Genomic DNA, 21,036 nt, shown 5'->3' with positions numbered 1-21,036 from the left:
TTTGGCTGACGGAGGAGAAACCTCACATGAGCCAGACCCAACATACGGCGGGGGGTTAACCCTGCTCTGAGGGGGTCAAGGTCAGATGGTGTTTAATGACCCAGCTTTGTCTTCATTGTGGGGAGTGGGGAGGATGATTCCTACAGGCACTTCCCAGGGCAGGATGCAGAAGGTTCTCTCCTGTCCCTGGTAAGACCCCAGGGGTTTCTCTTGTCAAGTTGACAAGCAGGTCTCCCGGTTATTCGTTGCCAGTGTAAGTCATTTAGGACTGGAATTCTGCCCTCGCCCAGTGAAAACAGGCACATGAGAGAATGCATACGACACAGGGCTGACACGGCTCCTGTTGGGAGACACTGGGACGGGCATGTCTGCGAGCTCCCCCAGTCAATGCCCCCGCCTCTTTTCCCCACAGCACTTCACCTGGGCCTGGGAGAGCAGGGCCCTGTCCCTAGGCTGCTTCCTTCTGGGAAAGGTTGGGACTGGAGCACCTGGGAGCTTCCCCCATCAAGTGCTCCTCAGTGTTGCTGCAGTAACCACCATCTGTGCAAAGCTCGAGGCACTGGATGGCTGTTGCATTTTTACCCTTCTCATTCAGCACCTGGGCTGACAGGAAAAGCCAGAAAAGCTCTGAGTCACCTCCCAGGGCAAATCCTTCCCTAGAAACGGATGGGTGTTTGGGTGCCAAACCCCAAAAGACAGTTGTGCCTGTAATACCGAGGAAGGAAGTGGAGAATGACTCCATCCCATCCGTGTTCCTGCCTGCTGGGAGCTGTTCCCTGCAGCTGCAAGAGTGGAACCACGGACTGTAACAGACGAGTTGCAAAATCCCTCTTAGGGCCTTGTCCCCGACCATAACAACAGCAATGGTCATTGTTATTTATGAATGATGTTATCTTAGTGCCTAGCAGCCATCGTCAGGGATCAGAGCCTCGCTCTGCGCGGTGCTGGACGTACATGACAAAAAGATGGTCCCTGCTTCAAACAGGACTCGCCGGTCCTTCCAAACACAGCTAAAATAAAGATTGCTCAGGAGCCATATTTCCTCCCCCTTGTCCTGTCCCCCCATCCCCTGAATCCACCACAGTCGGTCGTCATTGCTCTTCGCGTTAAGCATCTTAACAATTCGCCAGCTCCTTGCCTGGGTAGGTCTGTAAAGCCCAATGCACCCCCCCTACGGTGCTGAAGCCATACCAATGATCGCTATGGCCATGGGGAATAGCCGGAGGGCCTTGCACAGAGCTTGCTCTGCTGATTAGAGTGGACTCTCGAATTTATACTTAATGATGCCACATGATTTTGTGATGTGCCATCAGCCTGCACAGCACAGGTATATTAGTAAAGTTGTTTCAGCAAGGACCTGAGCCTGATTCTGCCCTCATTTCTACAGGTGTAAATCTGGAGTGATGCTCCTGAAGCCAATGGCGTGAAACTGGCATGCAATCAGAATCGGCCTCTTTGGCCCAGATCCTCCAAGGTGTTTAGGTTCCTAACAGCCATAGATTTCCATTGACTTTGAGGCTCTGGGCCTTTTTGCACCGGAATAACTTTCGCAGTGCTAATGGAGGAGCTGTCTCTTGCTCTCCTCTCCCTCTCCTTCTCTGTGGTTTCACCACCCTGGCTTATTTTTGGCAGCTTCCCCAGCTGTAGAGGCGGTGGGAGGGGCCAGAGCTGCAGGAAGTTACAGCTGCAAGGAAGCAGCCAGAGAGAAGCTGTCAGAGAACGAGCTAAAACCACAGAAAGGAAAGGGAGGGACGCTCTCTGGCACGGGGCAACATTTAACAGCTGCCAGGGATGGCAGAGATACAACTGCATGCAGTGACGGGTGGGGAAGAGCGATTCCAAATGGACCGAAGGCTGTGGGACTAACACACAGCAGCTGGCTGAGAAAACACTCTAGGTAACTTTTGATCTTCCAGAGTCTCATTTTTCCTCAGTCCCCATTCTCTGAGCCGGCTGGGTCCCTGCTCCCCCTAGTCCGAGCACAGAGCGGCTCAGAAGCCAGAGCCCTGATTTCCTTCATCTCTGGCTTTCTCTGGTGGGCTGGGTTCTGAGCAAGGGGCTGGTTTTTAACAGAAACGACTGCTGTATTTCTGCTCTGGTGGCGGGGACCGTGCAAGACAGAATGAGCAGGAAACTGGCTTATCTCTCCTAGGCAATGGCAATGGGGTCTGTGGGGTTCATGGCAGCAGGGACCTCTGTGGGGCTGCCCTGAGCAGAGGCTGCAAAAGAAAGTCCCTAAGCTGGTGGCTCTGGGACACTGTGACCCAGTTTGGGTTTCACCCCAAACATGCCTCTCCCAGAGCAGCATCCCTGCCCAGCTATTGATAGAAGTAGAACAGCCGGGACCCCAGGCAGTGGGCTTCACAGCACCCTGCCTTTCAAATTCAGTGGATCCGCTGAGTTACAGGAGCATAGGGGACAGCAAAATGTGCCCGTGAAGTAGGGTGGGCATGGAGCCCTGGACTCGAAGTCAGGACTCCTGGGTTCTAGTCCCAGCTTTGCTAACAAGTGTCTAGTGGTTACCACAAGGGACTCCAAAGCCAGACCTTCTTGGGTTCTATTTCAGCTCTGTTATGGGCCTGCTCTGTACCTCAGTTTCCCCAGCAGTAAAATGGGTATAATCAATGAGATAGACCCTCCTTCAGAAAGGGCTCTGAGATGGGTAGATGAAAAGCATCCGAAAGGGCTCGGTGAGTCGTCGCAGCTCCGACCCCGCTCAAGGGGGCTGCACAGGAGAGCCCAGAGCCCAGGTAGCTTCCCTGGGACCAGAGGTTTCCTGTTGTGTGGTTTGGAAACTCTCAGGGTGCCTGAAAAACAAGACAGAGGAGAGGTGAGGCGAGGCTGAGCAGCTTGCTGTGTGGGGATTCCCACCCAGGTAATGACAGGTTGGGGAGGGAAAGACACCCTGCTCACGTCACCTGTTAACCCTTCAGTGCCCTCCCTACATCTACCAGTGATCGAATGCCCCCAGCCACAACCACAGCACCACAGCTAAACCCAGATGCAATGACCAACTCCTTTTCTCACACTGGGCAGGAGTCCCTGAGCCTTACAGCGCAGATGGAGAAGGACAGGGGCTGGCACCCCGCTCCCAGCACTGACAAGCCTCAGAGGAGGCAATGCCCACAACCTGCTGCCCTGGAGACAGTCAGACATGGCCTGGACCAGAGACTGGTATTAGCCAGTTGAGAGAGGACGAACCAGGTGTTCCCTGGACACATATGTTCTTCTGTTCTGGCTGCTCACAAAGATCATGGATTCAGCAATTGGCAGCAGCTGTCTGGGCTGGAAACAAGCTTGTTCCACTTTAAATTTGACTCTTGCTCCAGTTTACCCTTGCCTTAGAGACGCTAAACTCCCGCTGCATTCAACAGGTGTGCAGAGCAAGGGGGCCCCACACCTGCTCGGTGGGGATCCATTCAGCCCTGACAAACGTGGATGGCAGCGGCAACCCCACTCCCGACTGTTTTTGGCCCAGACTCTCCAAGGCAGCCCCTGGTAGGGCGCTCCCGAGCGCTGCTCTCTGCAAGGCCTGAAAGCAGCAGGCCAGATTTCAGCTTGACAGCTGGAGTCTCTCTCCCCTGCTGCTTTAAGGGGAGGAGGCTACGGGTTTGCCCTAAGCCTGTGTCTCATTTCTCCAGCAGAGCAGCCAGCACAGGCTGCCAGGCTCAGGATAGAGGGCTCTGTGCTGGCTGCCACTGCAGCACTGGAGAGAGACACGAATGCAGCAGGAGACGGTCTCCTCAGTGGGCCCCTGGGATCTGTCTGGTAGAGAAGGTCACCGGCCTGTCCTTCCCCTGACTGCCACTGACAGGCCAAGGGGAAAAGCCTGTAACCACTCAGGTATTTGGAGGGGGGAGGGCGTAAGGGGGAGAGGATGGATCTTCTCTCCACTACAGAGCTACCAATAGGGTGACCAGATGTCCCGATTTTATAGGGACAGTCCCAATTTTGGGGTCTTTTTCTTATATAGGCTCCTATTACCCTCCACCCCCTGTCCCGATTTTTCACATTTGCTGTCTGGTCACCCTAGCTGCCAACACTCCCCATGTCAGCGGGACTCTCACCTTTGATCTCTTTCTTAAAGCCCCTACCCCTGGCGTCACCTGGTTGTGGGAGACTCTCTAAACAGCACCAGCCAAAGTAAATGTGAAGCCTCTCGTCAGGAGAGAGAAGTCTGGATCCCCAGGAAGGTAAAGAAAGACTCAAATGTCATTATTGAATAAGTAGTGCAATCTTCAGGTGGGGAGGGCCTGACTCACGATTTTGAAGGGGAGGGAGTGACACTGCTCTTTCACCTCGTGCTCTGTCTCTTTCTTCCCCTAAATTAACTGAATGAGAACAGCTGCAGCCCCTCACTCAGGTGATTGGTTAAGAACCTTACCTGCTTAGAACTATTGTTTTGCCTGACCCAGAGACCCTCCTTTGCTTGTGACTCAGGTGGCGAAAAACTCCCACCAGTACAATGGGCTTGACTCTTCTCTTGCTCACATCAGTTCCCTGTGATAATCCATTTAAAAATAGTGTGAGAAGAGACTGAGGCCCCCAAAGTGCAGTAAAGCTGCAGGGCACCAGCTAATCACTACGGAGGTCAGGAAGGGGATCTCCCCAGTGCTGCAGACAGGGTAGAAGACTGAGCGGATGGCCTGATACTGTGGGTTTGCGCAGGGGAGAGCTGTCTTGAGGGCCCCCTCTCTGCTCCAAGATCGCTAATCTCTCTGCTTGGTGGGGAGAGCACTGTTTACGCTTGCCTCTTGGTGTGAGAGCCCAAGGAGGAAGGGTGCATAAAGCAAGCTTTGGGCTTCCGCTCATGCAAGATGATGCTGGTTCCTTAGCCCTCAGGTGTGTCCTGGGGTAGGCTGGGCTTTGCTAACCTGGCCCTCACAGCACACAGCTTAGTGATGGGACTGAGGACCCCAGCGGGGTGGTCCAGCTGGGGCACCGCAGTGGGGTGGTCCACCTCCCCAAGTGATTGCTCTCTGCATTTCAGCTGAAGCAAGTCCCCTGCCATGCAGTGCCCGAGATGTCTGCCCCAGGCTGGGACCCGCTGGAGCAGGATCCAGGGCCCCAAGCTCGGAGGCCGAGAGATTATGCGCATGCTGCTGTCCCCCAGCTCTGCACCAGGTAAGCAGCCGTTGGAACTGGCTGAGGTGAGAAGCCTCTTACCTGGCTTTCCCCAGAGCCCAATCCCTTTGGAGTGAAATTTGCAGCTCCCTGTTATGGCTGCAGGTGGAATCACTGGATTCTACCTTCTGGGGCAGCATGATCTTATGAGTGGGGCAGGGGAGTCAGGATGCCTGGGTTCTGTTCCTATCTCTGAGAGGGTGGGAGGGTCTAGAGACTACAGCAAGGGGCTGGGAGCCCAGTTCTTCTACTGGCGCTGCCCCGACTCACCTGGTGACCACGGCCATATCACAGCCATGTCCTGTGTGTGAATTCCCCACTGATGAAACTGCGTTAAGACAAAAGCACAGTGGGTCTAAGGTTGGGTGCTGGGTTCTGGGGGCTTGGGATGGCACCAGTTCTGCCTGGGCCCAGCTCACACTGCAGCCAGTCTGTGCTGCTTTGTCAGAGGAGACTTGCTGGCCTAGTTATGTCACTTCTAATTGCACCATTACTGGCGGGGAGGTGGTGTTCGTGCAAAGTGTTTCCTTCTAGTTTACATAGAGGCAGTGCAGGGCAGGGGTCTGGGAGACAGACCTCCTGGGTTCTATTCCCAGCTGTGCCACTGACTCACTGGGTGACTTTGAGCAAGTCACTTGACTACTTTGTGCCTCAGTTTCCCCATCTGTAAAATGGAGTTAATGGTAGTGACCTCCTTAGTGAAGTGCTTTGAGTGGATGGACAGTGCTAGAGAAGGGGAAAAACATTGGGGCAATAAGTGGAAAATCCAGTCCTGAGTGGATAACTGGGGGGAGATATTCCCACATGCCCTGGCACCAGAAGTCAGAGATCTCAGTGGGGGAATTCCCTGGGAGGTTATTTGCAGGTCAGGCTGTGCCACTGCTGGGAAGAATTCCCTGGCTCATGTGATGGGGTGCCCTCGATGCTTGCTCATAACTTAGCACTTATAAAGAGCCTGCTTTTTACAGGTGCTGAGCACCTGCAGCTACCACTGGAATCAGCAGGATCTGCACCAAAGCAGGCCCAGGGTCTGCAAAGCATCGCATCCTGTATTAACAAGAGTGTCCTAAGTAAGACACGGGAGGTCATTGTCCCACTCTGGTTGGCTCTGGTGAGGCCCGAGCTGGAGTACCCATGGCCAGTTCTGGGGGCCACACTTTAGGAAAGATGTGGAGAAATCGGAGAGAGTCCAGAGGAGAGCAACAAAAATGCTCAAAGTTTGGAAAACCTGATCTCTGAGAAAAGGTTGAAAGACTTGCGTATGTTTAGTCAAGATAATGCTGAGGGGCACCTGATAAGTCTGCCAATACGTAAAAGGTTGTTGTAAAGAGGAGGACGATCAGTTGTTCTCCTTGTCCATCGAGGGCAGGACAACAAGGACTCAGCTAAGTTTGCAACAAGAGAGAGTGTGACGAAGTGGGACTGTTCTTAATGTATCCTCTGAATAGTGTGGGAGTGCCTCAGTTTCCCCTATGCAGTTCTTAAGTATCTAGGTGGTGGGGTAAGGGTGTATGATCATTGCAGAGCCCTAGAGGGCAGGTGTGTGCGGGGGTCTGGACACACAGAATGGCCAACACCCTGTTTCCTGGCAACTGATGGCCTGGGCCCTTCCCCCCCTATGAGGTGAGAGCTAAAGGGTTGGAGAACAAAGGGATCAGGTGCCCTCCTGGCCCGGAAAGGGACAAAGCCCAGAGGAGGAGGGGCTGGAGGGAGTTTTCAGTTTGGGCCTGGCTGGAGACATGGAGTGAAAGGCAGACATGGTTGTCTGGCTCACGGCCCCCCAAAATGGACCCAGCTGAGGGGTCCGGTTCTCTGCACCTACAAGCTCTGTTTTAGACCATGTTCCTGTCGTCTAATAAACCTCTGTTTTACTGGCTGGCTGAGAGTCACATCTGACTGCGAAGTTGGGAGGCAGGACCCTCTGGCTTCCCCAGGACCCTGCCTGGGCGGACTTGCTGTGGGAAGCGCACGGAGGGGCAGAGGATGCTGAATGCTCCGAGGTCAGACCCAGGAAGGTGGAAGCTGTGTGAGCCGTGTGTCCTGCAGACAGGCTGCTCACAGAAAGGAGACTGCCCCAGAGTCCTGACTGGCTTCATGGGGAGCAGTTCCAGAGCATCGCCCAGGGACTCCGTGACAAAGAGTTAGGTTGGATATTAGGAAAAACTTTCTGTCTCTCTAAGGATAGTTGAGTGCTGGCACAGGTTACCTCGGGAGGTTGGGGAGTCCCCGTCATCAGAGGGTTTTAAGTGCAGGTGTGACGCAGCTGGGAGGGGGAGTGTTGACCTGGGAATGTGGCAGGGGAGTTTCACCGGGGATGGGAAACCTGAGAGCCTGTAACCTGAGCCAGGAGGGGGAGGTAACACCTCTGCCCGGGAATGTGGAAGGAGGCTGCAGGAGAGAGCCTGCTAGGGGGGGTTTAGTTTTTCAGTTTGGTGCTGGGTGGTGGAACGCAGGGAACCCCAGGGCTGGGGTCTAAGCTCCCTGCTCCCCCAGAAGGACTTGACTGAGGGGTCCTGGTTGTACCCACAAGCTCTGTTTTAGACTGTGTTCCTTCTGTCCAATAAACCTTCTGTTTTACTGGCTGGCTGAGAGTCACAGTGAATCCCAGGAATAGGGGTGCAGGCCCCGGACTCCCCAACACTCTGTGACAGCAGGGTAGACAAACACCTTTTAGGGATGGTCTAGGTTTACTTGGTCCTGCCTTAGCACAGGTGGTTGGACTAGCTGACCTCTCAGGTCCCTTCCAGCCTGACATTTCTATGATTTCTGTGATATTAGCTAATTGATCCCCACAACCCCCTTTGAGTGGGGGGGAGAGTATTGTCCCTCACAGGGAGGCACAGACAGGGGAAATACCAAGGCCAGAGAGTAAGACAGTGGCAGAGACAGGATTTGAACAGAGGAGCTCCTGTCTCCCAAGCCTGTGCTCTGAACATGAGCCCATGACTCTGCAGGCAGGTGTCTCCCTGGGCCTCGAATCTGGCATCACTGCCTTAGCATCCTGTTCCCTGGCCGTGCACAGATGCACACTACATGGAGCATGGTCCGGTCCAGGCCACATGGAGCCAGAACCCTGGGGAAGGTGCACAGAACATCCTGGCTGTCTGGGCCTCGGGTGCTGCTGGAGCAAGGCTCCTTCCTTTGCTTTCTTGGAGTGCAGAGGAAGAAGGGTGCTGAGGGGGAGCCGGTACCCTGGGGGGCGGGTGGCAGGCGACAGGCACCATCCTGTATCTCTCTCAATCCTGCTCTCTCTGACCTCCTGCATTCCTTCCTTTCAGGTGCCAGGAGCAGCTTCATCCTCAGGAGGATGCTTCACCCAGCTGGCAGGCTGTGCTCCAAAATGTCCCCCCCCAGGTAGGGCCTGGAGCGCCTGCGGAAGCTGGCAGGGGCATGAAGTAAAGGGGACCCGAGTGCAAGGGGTGGGTGGCTAAGGCAGCTCCCCTCACATAAAGCAATTGGTCTAATTTGTCGGCATGGGTGTTAAAGTTAATTGAGATCCTGCCCCAGGATGCATGGCTTTGGTGGGGGGAGGCTGCTGAGGCCCTCTCAGCTGGGCTCTTCCTGGTCTTTCAGAGGGACTAGCTCTGGGAGGCTGGGAATAGGCTAAGGGGCCTGTCACCCCTTGGCAACCCATTCAAACCCACCCCAGCTGATGACAGAAAGTTATGTGTGGGGAGCTGTTCAGCTTAGAAAAGAGACAACTGAGGGGGGAGATGATCGAGGTCTATGAAATCACGACTGGTGTGGAGAAAGTGCATAAGAAAGTGTTGTTTACTCCTTCACATGACACAACCAGGGGTCACCCAATGCACTTAATAGGCAGCAGGTTTAAAACCACAATAGGAAGGACTACTTCACACAACGCACAGTTAGCCTGTGGAATTCATTGCCGGGGATGCTGTGCAGGTCAGTAGTATAACTGGGTTCAAAAAAGAACTAGATAAGTTCATGGAGGGTAGGTCCACAAAGGCTATTAGCCAAGATTGTCAGGGATGCAACCCCATGCTCTGGGTGCCCCTACACCTCTGACAGCCAGAAGTTGGGAGTGGATGACAGGGGATGGCTCACTCAATAATTGCACTTTTCTGTTCATCTCATCTAAAGCATCTGGCCCCAGCCACTGTTGGTGACAGGACACTGGGCCATTCTTATATAAGGTGGCTTGTTGCTATTTGGTGGTCCTTATGAAATGAGTTTGGCCTCTGCCCAGTTCCTAGTGGACAAGTATTCACATAACAAACAGCCCCCTGCACTAACAGGCCCCCTTGTTCTCTGGCTCAGAGGAGAGATCAAAGCCTGAGTGCAGACTGAACTCCTGAATGGGTCCCTTGATGGCAGGCCTGAGACAGATGGGTTGCGGGGAGCTTGCCTGGCTCCTGCTGGAGCCAGACCTGGTCTCAGGATAAAGTGGGCACATTTTGCAGCTCAGAGTTCAAACAAGGGGAGGTTCTCTTTGGGCTGAGTTGGAAGAAGCAGGTCCTGGTTTGTTGTCCTCAGGTTCCCCATTTCCCACAATGCCACTGGAGCTGACATGGGTCCTACTGCAGTGGTGCTTTCCCCAGTTCTTCTGGCACCGCTGTGTTTGCACACAAGCTGCTCCCCTCCTTCGTTTCGGAAGAGTTTGGTCAATGGCAAGGAGGCAGTTTCTCTGTGGCCGGGGCTGAGGGGTTGGCTGGTGAGCTAACCATGTCTTTGGCTGGGATGTCCGGGTTCACTCAAGCTGCAGCCTGCCCCAGCTCTGGGCCGTTGGGACAGACTCTGCTGTCCCACTCTGGGCTTTGCTCTCTCAACAATTCCCTGCCTGCTTCCTTGCAGGAGCTTTGCTCGCTACCAAGGAGGATTCCAGGAGAGTGCGTCTCAGCCGAGCTCCTCCCGGCCTGGCCAGATGGCCCTGAGGAATGTGGTCTCTTCCGGTAAGGCCCCGTGCTTCTGCCATGCTGTAGGAGCCCATCACAGAGGGGCAGTGCTGAGGTGGTAGGGTGTGCTCGGGACTGGGAGTCAGGTGAGCAGGCTGGGATGCAGTCACTGACCCGGGCGAGGTGCGGTGGTTAGAAAAGGAGACAGAGTGACAGGAGTCCTGGGTTCTATTCCCTGTTCTGTCGCTGACTCGCTGCGGGGCCCTGGAGCCAACGGGTTCCTAACCCTGTGTGAAACAGGGAGGGTCACCCTGCCCCTCCAACCCTTCGTAGTGTGCTGGGGGGGTCTTTAGATGGGGAAATGTTACCTCTGTACAAAGCAATATTAAAGGCACCGTCTTGGCAGGTCAGACTGGGCTGTGGGGGTGGGGAGTGGACAGCACCAGCACTGGAGCGCTGGGTGGGAGAGCACAGTGCTACGGCACCCCGCTGGTGCACGAGCGCTGCTCCAATACAGGAATGAAGGGGGCAGCTAGCTGGATCCGGGGGTTCCTGGGCTTTGTTAGGGCTTGGAGCAGCCGGTGCCAGGACTGCGCTGAGGGACTCTAGCGCTGGGGGTACTGGAGGGGCTCCAGCAATTTGGAAACTTGAGACAACCTTTCCCCCACCCCCACCCCCGTATTTGTGAGCATCTCTCTACTACCCCCTACCCCTCAGATGCCATTCAGAAGCACCGGAAGAGCCTGTCTGACTGGTTCAGCCACCAGCCCAATGAGGAGAGGCAGTTCGGCCCATCCTTCTCACTGGACACCATCCACGTGGACCCGGTCATCAGGGAGAGCTCCCTGGAGGAGATCTTGAAGCCCTCGTCTGACCTGACCATCCTGAACCAGTTCCAGTCCCCTTGTAGCCGGACCATCGGCCTCCAGAACCTGTTCGACGCGGACGCCTGCGGGCAGCAGGTGAAGAATGTGGTGCTGTACGGCACAGTGGGCACAGGGAAGAGCACCCTCATCAAAAAGATGGTGGTGGACTGGTGCCATGGGCGCCTGCCCCACTTCGAGTTGGTCATCCCCTTCTCCTGCGAGGACCTGTCCCAGAGCAACGTGCCCATCTCGCTACGGCGCCTCATCACCAAAAAGTACTTGCACCTCAAGGAGGTGGTGCCGCTGCTGGGCTCCACCAACCTCAAGGTGCTCGTTATCCTCCATGGGCTGGAGCGGCTCAACTTGGACTTCCGGCTGTCTGGCACCGAGCTCTGCTGCGACCCTAATGAGGCCGTGCCTCCCTCCACCATCGTGGTCAACCTGCTGAGGAAGTACCTGCTGCCAGAGGTTGGTGTTCCTCCCCACCCGGTGCTGTGAGCCTGTCAGGGGCTGCAGGTAGAAACGGGGATCCCTGGAGCATTGCCCAGAACCCACTCCTTGGTGAGGCCTCTACTGGCCCTGACTGGCTGGTAAAAGGCACAGCAAGGAGCTTCCCCACACCCCGTGTGCTGGAAGGACACCCCCGCCCCTCATGGCCCTTAGGAGGGAGAGGGGAGTCCAGTCTTCAAAGCTCATTCAGTCTTTGGCCTCCCTGCACAGGCTGGGAACAAAGAGGCTGATCCGTGCCAGCTGGGAGGATTGTTTCTTGACAACCTGCAGTTATCGATGTAACATAGCAAATGCAACCCCAAGGTGGTTCCTGACCCGAAGAACGGACAGCCTAAATGGAAGGCGGCAAATCCAGAAGGCATGGGGGAATGGGTGTCTGCGGAGGGATGAGGCGAATGAACGGAGGGGGTTGCTAAGGTGGCACAACATGCCCCATCTTAGTGCCAGCGGTTCTGACCTGTTGTGCCATCAGTACGAGCTGCGGCATGAGGGATTTGTAGGAAAAGGCAATGTGTGGGAGTCCATCAGCCGGACTGAGATCCCCTAAGCTCCCCTCACACCCAGCCTCAGATAGTGATGATGTTAAATCATTGCTGTCCTGGGCTGGATGTGAACCAGCAGCCTTGAGGTAATCATCACCTTAATCCCATCCAGTCCTTGCCCTTCCTCCTCAAGTCATTTCGTCATATAGGGCCTGACCCAAGGCACTCTGACACCGGAGAGAGGTTTCCCATTGAGGTCAGTGGGCTCTGGATCAGGCCAGTAATGGTTTGACAGAGAAAGAGAGGGACTGTATTAAATCCCAGCTTTGTGCATCTCTGCTCTGGTTGCAGGCCAGCATCATCGTCACCACGCGCCCATCCGCCGTGCGCCGGATCCCCAGCAAGTACGTGGACCGCTACGCCGAGATCTGTGGCTTCTCTGACACCAACCTCCAGAAGCAGTACTTCCAGATGCGCCTGAGCCAGCCCGGCTGCGACAGCAGCGGGAGCAGCAGCAACTCGGACGAGCGGGACAACCTGGTGGAGATGCTTTCGAGGAATCTGGAGCACCACAACCAGATCGCAGCTGCTTGCTTCCTGCCCTCTTACTGCTGGCTGGTCTGCACCACTCTGCACTTCCTCTACTTCACCAAGTCGGTGCCTCCCAGCCAGACCCTGACGGGCATCTACACCAGCTTCCTGCGGCTCAACTTCAGCGGGGAGATCCTGGACAGCACCGACCCCACCAACGTTTCCATGATGAAATACGTAGCCAAGACGGTGGGCAAGCTGGCCCATGAGGGGGTGATTTCCCGCCGGACCTGCTTCTCAGATGAAGACCTGCAGAAGTGCTTCGAGGTGGAGATGAAGACGGAGGGTGAGCTTAACCTCCTCAACGTCTTCCGCACTGACGTCTTCCGCTTCTTCCTCACGCCCTGCGTCCAGCCGGGCAAGGAGCACACCTTTGTCTTCACCATCCCTGCCATGCAGGAGTACCTGGCAGCCCTCTATGTGGTGCTGGGCGAGAAGAAGACCCTGGCACAGCGGGTGGGGAAGGAGGTGTCTGAGGTCATCGGCAAGGTAAGCGAGGACGTGACTCTGGTGCTGAGCATCGTCTCCAAGGTCCTCCCCCTGCGCATCCTGCCGCTGCTCTTCGGCCTACTCAAGATGTTCCCCCGCTTTTTCAACCGGCTCAGTGGCAAGGACCGTGACACCATTGCCCACACCATGGCGGTGGAGATGTTCAAGGAGGAGGACTACTTCAACGACGATGTGCTAGACCAGATCAACTCCAGCATCTTGGGGGTGGAGGGCCCCCAGCACCACCCTGACGAGGCACCGGATGATGAAGTCTTTGAGCTCTTCCCCATCTTCATGGGCGGGCTCCTGTCGCGCCGCAACCGGGCCCTCCTGGAGCAGCTTGGCTGCTCCATCAAGAACCTGGCAGCCTTTGAGATTGCCAACGCTATGAAGAAGACCATGATCAGGAACAGCCGCAAGTGGCTGCCACCATCCGAGCTGATGGACTACCTCGTCTTCCTGCATGAGTTCCAGAACGAGCGCTTCACGGCTGAGGCCATCCACTCCCTCAGGGCGATCAACCTCTCCTCCATCAAGATGACCCCACTCAAGTGCTCCATCCTGGCATCTGTCATGGGCACCACCAGCCATGAGGTGGAGGAGCTTAACCTGAGCTCATGCCATCTTGATGTCAACAGCCTGAGAACTCTTTTCCCTGTCCTGCTACGGTGCCAGAAGCTCCAGTGAGTGTCTCCTTCTCTGATTCTGCCTGGGGTCTAGGTCATCCATTTATATCTGGGGATGCCTTGATTGTACTCCCATCAGCAGCTTGCCTGGAGCCTGAGAGCTGCGTACAATGGTGTAAACCAGCGGTTCTCAAAACTGTGGGTCAGGACCCCAAAGTTGGTCGTGACCCTGTTTTAATGGGGTTGCCAGGGCTGGCATTAGACTTGTTGGGGCCTGGGGCTGAAGCCAAAAGTCCAAGCCCCACCGCCCAGGGATGAAGCTCTCAAGCTTCAGCTTCACATGCCCCCAGGGGGGCAGGGCTCGGGCTGTGGCTTTGGGCCCCCTTGCCTGGGGCGGAAGGGCTTGGGTTTCTGTCCCCCTTCCCGGGGTCATGGAGTAATTTTTGTTTTCAGAAAGGGGTCGCGGTGCAATGAAGTTTGAGAAACCTGGTGTAAAGAGTTGCTGCCTTTGTCCGTTTTAAATACGAAGATACAGACCATGGAGACTATAAATCAGTGTACAGTGCTCCTTGATCTAAGCAGCCATGCTAGATTATTGCATGCTGGGACTAGTAGTCTCAATGGATGGCAACTTTTTACAGATGATGGGTCCTTTATAGAACTCTGTGGGCTGCTGTTCGGCTGTTCTTTGAACCGTGCTTGGCATCAAGGCTCTTCTAGTGGTTTTCATCTCCGTATTTCAGCTGTCAGTTCCCAAATTCCTGTTGCTTTTCAGGGCCCTTGCTTTTGTGGAATTCTATCTAAAGGCACCACAAATCCATTCAAGTAATTTTTAAATTATATTGCCAGCTCTGCTAACTTTTTATTAAAGAAGCGGAGGGGGGAGAGAGGGAGAAAGCCATTTGCCCATCATTAGATTTTACTTTAGATCAGAGTTAAGATCATTAGAGTATCTTGGTCCCACTGTCTCACTTGGTACCAGAGCAATAACATAAGAATGGCCATACTGGGTCAGACCAAAGGTCCATCTAGCCCAGTATCCTGTCTTCCAACCATGGCGAATGCAAAGGTGTCCCAGAGGGAATGAACAGAACAGGTAATCATCAAGTGATCCATTCCCTGTATGATATATTCCATCTCTACTCCATGCAGGGTCTTTGGTACACACTGACTCTCTCCATAAGCTTTGTGGAGTTGAATTATATCAGAGAAAGAAACTAAGACATAGGGACAAGGGAGCCATGAGATGCTTCCAGATTGGGTTTGGAACGTGATGGAGACTTGAACAAGATGGAAAGGTACAATGTGGAGGAGGGGTACTATTCCAGACAATGGCAGCTGCGGAGCAGAAGGTTCTTGCACCAGCTCTGTTGAGGTGATGTGGAGAGACAGAGGAGACTGTTGGCATGGGGATGGGATGTTAGATAAGATCTGTGACATGGCTGCAGTGACACCACAGTGGGTTGTATAATGGAGAAGGGCAGTTTTGAACTGGATATTGAAGTGATTGGGGAAAGCAGTCAATTGCATTTTTTAAAATATGGCCTGTTCAGAAATTTGCACCCCTCTGATTGTTTTCCCCCTCCATGGATCCTGTCTGGTTGCAGAAAAGGTGGAATCTAGAGCTGGAAAAGACCTATTTAGTCCAGGTCCTGGCCAGTTGCAAGACTCTCTTCTTGTCACTTTGCTCCTGTTTTGTCCTAGTCTCGTTTTTTAAATATGCCTGGTATTGCAAACTCACCTTCTACCAGAAGGCGGCAAGCTGCAATCAGGAAAGAAAGAGGGGAAAGAAAATACAGCGGGTCTGAAAAAAATGTCCCATCCCTTTGGCCAGAGAAGAATCAATACAAAGACAATCAGGGAGGGAATCCATGGTGGATCCTTCCCTCTCTCTCCTCCAACATCTGAATTTCCCTTCCTGCTGGGGACTGTTCTCCCATGTACATCTCTCTGGGATTCTGTCTGAGAGCTTGTGCCATTTAGTCTTCTGGCTGGTACTGCCCCTCTTCTGTCTGTGCATGAAAATGGGGAGCATTTTCTCCCTGTTTGGGGAAAAAATACTGTATTATCTTCCAAGCAGAGGTGATGGCTGCCTTATGGCTGACCCATAACTCGGTGGCGCCTGCCAGGAGTAATACTGAGCGTTTACATAGCACCCTTCAATGGCTTCACAGACACTAATTGGATAAGCGTGACATTCCCAGGACTGCAGGGGAGGGAGTTCAGTGTTGTTAATACTGATGGGGAAATGACTCCCCCAAGGCTGCATGCTGGCAGAGCAGGGAACAACCCCAAGAGTCCAGTTCTGTGCTTTTGGCCACAAGACGCAGGCTGCCTCTCCCATTGGGTTGCCTCAGGAGAGACCTCATCCCTTGTGGTTCTCCCTTCCTAGTCCTGGGGTGCCTGGCAGGCTAGGAGAGGTGGAGGGGGTGTTAGTGGGCAGGTGGGTGTGAGTCGCACTGCAATAGGTGCACCTACATGTCCCCCATGTAGGGCAATAACCTCTACTCCGCCCTCTAGGGCCAGAGTGCGGTACTCCTACAGCAGGGGCATGTGTGGGGAGGGGCTGGGTGTTGGCCCCATAACATGAAGGGTTGACTAGTGCCACTGCTGACCTCTTGCTCTCGCCCTGTCTCAGTTTGCAGCTCAACAGCTTGGGCCCTGAAGCCTGCAGGGAGATCCGGGACCTGCTGCTGCACGACAAGTGTGTGGTGAGCACCCTGCGGTGAGTGTGCTCAGGAAACCAAGAGCCTGTCTCCCGGAGCAGGACTCTCTCTGAGACCTACCCCTACTGGTGAGGTCACTTCCTTAGTGTGTTCGGCTGACCTGTGGTCATGGCTTTCTGGATCTCCTGGTCAGGAGTTCAAGCTGCATGCTGGGCCCCGCTGTTACTAGCCTGAGGGATCCTGGAGAGGGGAGGTATTAGAGGGTAAGCAAATGGCTGAGAGGAAAGGCTGGGGGCAGAGCCTGCTGGTTGTTACTCTGGCCCTTACTAAGCAGGCTCGACGCTCAGCTCAGGGCCAGCTGAAGCTGCTGGTCCCCATGGTCTGTGAACTGGGCAGGATCCTTTAAAGTGCCTGAACCAGCTTGGACCTAGCTTTGCCAAAGGGGCCTGGATCAAGAGGGTTTTCCGGGCACCTGGCCATGGAGGCAATATCTGGTGTGCTCCATCGTCTTTCATTGTCCCTTTCACACTCTTTGCTGCAGCCCTTCCCTTCCCGGCTCTGCAGCCCTGCTTAGCCTGCGGTTCTCTCTAGCATGGGTTCAGGCAGAGCGGAAACTCCCTGCAGCACAATGGCAGGGCTGGGGGGAGCTGGCTGCCAGGACAAAGCTGTGCAGGACTACAGAACGCTGCCTGACTCAAACATCTTTCCCATGTTGCTAGGGGAGGGTGGTGTCAGTTCTACGGGGTGGGTGAAGGGATTATGAGGGAAATGTACCCAGAGCTGAGGAAGGCATTTGAGGGAAGAATGGGGGGAGGTTTCCTATTAAGCAGGAGCACAGAAAGGAAGCTGTGACATGCCCCCGCCAAGGCTGCAATAAAGGGAAAGCTAGGGCTAACTGAAAATTTTCCGTCAAATCTGTTTTTCAACAGAAAATTGGGTTTTCAGCTAGATGAAGTATTTTGCGAAAAGTATTCACTTTCCATAGAAAATTCTAGTGATTTGCTTTTAAATTGAACAGTCCTATCTCCAAACCCCAAAATATTCCAATTTCAACAAGCTGCTATGGTGCCTCATGGCAGCTGTAGTTCAGTTGCTTCATGTCCCCATTCTCGTCTATGCACCAGGCTCCTCAGCTGGACTACATCTCCCATGATGCATCATGGCCAGGGAATCCCATGAAGTTCCGCCTCCCACTCCAAAAGGGGAAACCCTACTGCATCATGGGAGATGTAGTCCAACCAGGGAGCCCAGCTTATAGTGGAGAATGGAAGCATGAGGCACCTGAACTACAACTCCCACGAGGCACCGCAGCAGCATTTCCAAATTGAAATATTTTGGTAATCAAATTTCTGCCCAAAATCAAAAAATTTCCAATGAAAATTTATACAAAACTTTTTTTTTTTAAATGCTGAAATTATCTGTGGTGGGGGGTGTGACGATGTGACGCAGCAGGGAGGGGGGAGTGTTGACCTGGGAATGTGCCCTGGGGACGGGAGACCTGAGAGCCTGTCACCTGAGCCAGGAGGGGGAGGGGGAGGTGACACCTCTGCCCAGGAATGTGGACGGAGGCTGCAGCAGGGAACCTGCTCGGTGGGTTTAGTTTCAGTTTGAGGCTGGGTGGAGGAAGACAGGGAACCCCAGGGCTGGGGTCTAAGCTCCCTGCTCCCCCAGAAGGACTTCACTGAGGGGTCCTGGGGGTACCCACAAGCTCTGTTTTGGACTGTGTTCCTGTTGTCCAATAAACCTTCTGTTTTACTGGCTGGCTGAGAGTCTCAGTGAATCCCAGGAAGAGGGGTGCAGGGCCTGGACTCCCCCACACTCCGTGACAGGGGGAAAACCCCTCTTTTTTTGTTCCCTTTCTTTTTTTTTTTTTTCCCCTAACCAGCTCTAAGGGGGACAAGCTATTTTCTCCCCAGAGCCCTCTGTCACCCCATGTCCTGCAGCACTAAGGTATGAGCAGTAAACACCCCACTAGTCAGTGCCTGTTGGGGTGGCAGCCCCATTTCCTGGCTGCCCCCTCTCCCTCTGTGACCTTCCTGTGTTGTTTTCAGGCTCTCGGACAACCCCGTGACTGAGCAGGGGGCCAAGTACTTGGCTGAGGCCATCGCAGGCAACTGCTCCCTGACACACCTGTCCCTCCTGCACACCTCCTTGGGGAACCAGGGTGTGGAAGTGATCACTCAGCACCTGGCCCAGAACCAGCACCTAAAGTTGCTCAACGTGGGCTACAATTCGGTGACGGACAAGGCAGCCCTGGAGCTGGTGGAGGTGGCTAAGAGGCATGCGACACTGAAGGAAGTGCAGTGAGTCTCCAAGTCCCTTCCCCTCACCATACAGCCAGGTCAATGTTTTCCCCGCCCCATCCATGACCCCAGACCAGGGAGCCACAGCTCAGGCATCCAGCCCGGCATCCCCTTTATGGGTACCAGCTTCCCTCCTTGGCAGCACTCCCAGCCCACAAGACCTGGCCCCTCTCCCTCTGGGTGCTCCCCCCACCCCATATCGGCTCCTTGCTGGTGGCTGCTCTAGCACTTGCTGCTTGTCAACGGCGGCTGAGCTTGTCACTCATTGGCCAACCCCTCATGGCTGCTAGAGTCCTTGTCTCTCATTGGTCACTGTGCCTCCACTCATCTCTCCTAGGCCACTACTCCCCTGAGCCATAGCTCATGCTTCTCTCTGATTGGTCACTGTGCCTGTGCCTGTGCTTTGCTTTAGTGGCTTCTGCCCCATATGGCTGCAGGAGTGCTTGTCCCTTATTGGTCACTGCCTTGTCCCATGCTTGTCTCTCATTGGCCACTACCTCATGCGGCTGCTTGAGGCCTTGTCCCTCGGTGGCCACCATTCGTCCACTCGTTGCCCATTGGCTGCGGCTCCTCTCTGAGCCTGCACTCATTGGCTACTGCCTTTTGGGGCTGCTCCTGTCCCTTCACTTCATTGGCCACTGGCCCCCCATGCTCCTCTCTCATTGGTCACCAAGGGATGCCTCATGGCCCCATAACCCTGCTTCTCCCTTCCCCAGCCTGTATTTCAACGACATCAGTGAGGAGGGCAAGTGGGCCCTGCATGCGCTGCGCAAGGACCGCGACGGCGTCCAGGTGCTGGTGTTCCTCACAGTGGGCACCGACGTCTCCGACTACTGGGCCTTCATCCTGAGCGTGGTGAAGAAGAACCTGCCCAACTGGGACCGCGAGCGGGTCCAGCAGCACCTCAGCCTGCTGCTGCAGGACCTGGAGTGCAGCCGCCGGCAGACCGGCAACCCCTGGAAGAAGGCCAAGTTCCTGCGGGTGGAGAACGAGGTCAAGAAGATGCTGGTTAAAATCCAGCAGGGAACCTTCTAACACCCCCCCATGCACCTCTCCCATGGGCCTGCCCCAGCAGGATGGGAGGATGCAATGGACATAAGGACTTAACAGGGTCCGAGGGAGTCACTCTGTTAACCATTTCACCACCACCCCAAGAGCAGGGTTCGCTTGGGTGGCGGGGAGCAGGTAGTTACTTGCGGCACCACAGGGCATGGGGGTCCTGTCAGGAGAAGCCCCAGCGCCAGGACAGCAGGAGGCACTATTTTAGGCCTGGAGTGAGGTGTGTTGGCAACGCTGGGCAGTAGAAAAGGAGGAGGCAGGGTGTGGTCAGAGCAGCTGGTCGGAGGGGGGGAGGGGGAAGCTTGCACAGCACTAGCCCTGGCTTTAGATGGCACCGTCGCTCCCTCACTTGGATCCCATCTGCACAGCCACACATACCTCAGGGACGCGCCCAGTGCTAGGGTTCACTGGGCTATTTCCCAAGCAGCTCCTGGCCTCCCTTCCTGGAGTGCACTGAGGCCATAAACCCTCCACTCTCACGTGCTGTCTCTGAGCGATGCCCAAGTAGAACTGCAGTGAAACCACAACACCAAGAGCCTGGAGCCTCTGTGGAAGGACCATGGAGCATTGCCCCTTGGGAGCTGCCCTGTGCCTCCATCTGGGAACCCCTCTGCCTTTCCCAGACAGCAAGCGGCCATTGCCAAGGCTGGTGAGATCCTGGCTCTGCTCCAAGGGATCCACTTTTATTCCAAGGGAGGGGGGACTGCAGCCTGAACTCCGTGAGGGCTGAGAATGGTGCGGCCATTGGTCATGCCAAACACAGGACAGGTTTGCATGGCAAGACTCTTAAGGGCACCAGAGGGCTGAGAGCCAGTTGATCAACCAAGGGCCTGAGTCTCCTGGACCTTGTGGAGTCCTTTCTTCTAGGGCCCAGTGGCTGCTGAATGCTCCCATTCTGATCAGGGAGCATTTGACACCCACTGTGCGCTGGTTTCAATGACGGCGCAGGGGAATCGGGCCCTGGAAATCCATCCTGGGGGGAGGGTTGTGTGGACTGAGGCAGCACGAGGCCCAATGTGGGAGAGCAGGCTGAAGGGCAGAGCAGCTCTGGAGGTTGTTCCCAGTATTGGACGCTTTGTGCAGTTCTGTGTATCATGGAAACAAAAGTGGTTTAGTTTCAACAAACGTGAGTTGTTACCAAACTGGTCTGTTCTTCTGTGGCCAGAGCCTTCCCAAACCGATGCCACATCTCTCCTGCCATCTGTCTGGGGAGCGCTACCTGCTCCCATCCCTGCAGTACTTCTGTGCGGGAGGCATGGGGGGACATTTCCTTGGCATTTCATGGGCTGATTGGGGGGAGGGTATTCGAGATTGTGCCATAGCCAGGCTATGTGAGCGTGGTGGGGGGAAGCAATCCAGGGAAGAGGAAGAGACCCACCTTATGGCTCGTCGGTAGGAGAGAAGGATTGGGGGTTGCGGGGCCTTAACCTGATGAAGCAACTTCAGGCATGGGACCACCTGGGG

At 55.0% G+C, this 21,036-nt stretch overlaps 1 protein-coding gene across 3 annotated transcripts; it reads left to right on the top strand.

Moving 5' to 3' along the window:
• Window positions 1-1,670: 1,670 nt before the first annotated feature.
• Window positions 1,671-20,655, top strand: NLRX1 (NLR family member X1). 3 transcript variants are annotated; one of them, XM_074936502.1, is made up of 10 exons: window positions 1,671-1,897; window positions 4,088-4,193; window positions 4,991-5,124; window positions 8,403-8,478; window positions 9,940-10,037; window positions 10,698-11,314; window positions 12,190-13,601; window positions 16,183-16,269; window positions 18,262-18,513; window positions 19,230-20,655. In XM_074936502.1, the coding sequence occupies exons 3-10, from the start codon at window positions 5,010-5,012 to the stop codon at window positions 19,546-19,548; spliced, it is 2,976 nt and encodes a 991-aa protein (XP_074792603.1). In that variant the 5' UTR covers window positions 1,671-1,897; window positions 4,088-4,193; window positions 4,991-5,009; the 3' UTR covers window positions 19,549-20,655. The 3 variants fall into 3 exon arrangements, with proteins under 3 accessions (XP_074792603.1, XP_074792605.1, XP_074792604.1); XM_074936503.1 differs by lacking the exon at window positions 1,671-1,897 and adding an exon at window positions 3,764-3,843; XM_074936504.1 differs by lacking the exons at window positions 18,262-18,513; window positions 19,230-20,655 and having other exon boundaries at window positions 16,183-16,273.
• The last annotated feature ends 381 nt before the right edge of the window (window positions 20,656-21,036 follow it).

Source organism: Natator depressus, chromosome 22, assembly GCF_965152275.1.
Source record: "Natator depressus isolate rNatDep1 chromosome 22, rNatDep2.hap1, whole genome shotgun sequence".
Classification (NCBI taxonomy): Eukaryota; Metazoa; Chordata; order Testudines; family Cheloniidae; genus Natator; species Natator depressus.
The sequence above is the reverse complement of the archived record's forward strand: the minus strand, read 5'-3'. Positions and strand labels throughout refer to the sequence as shown.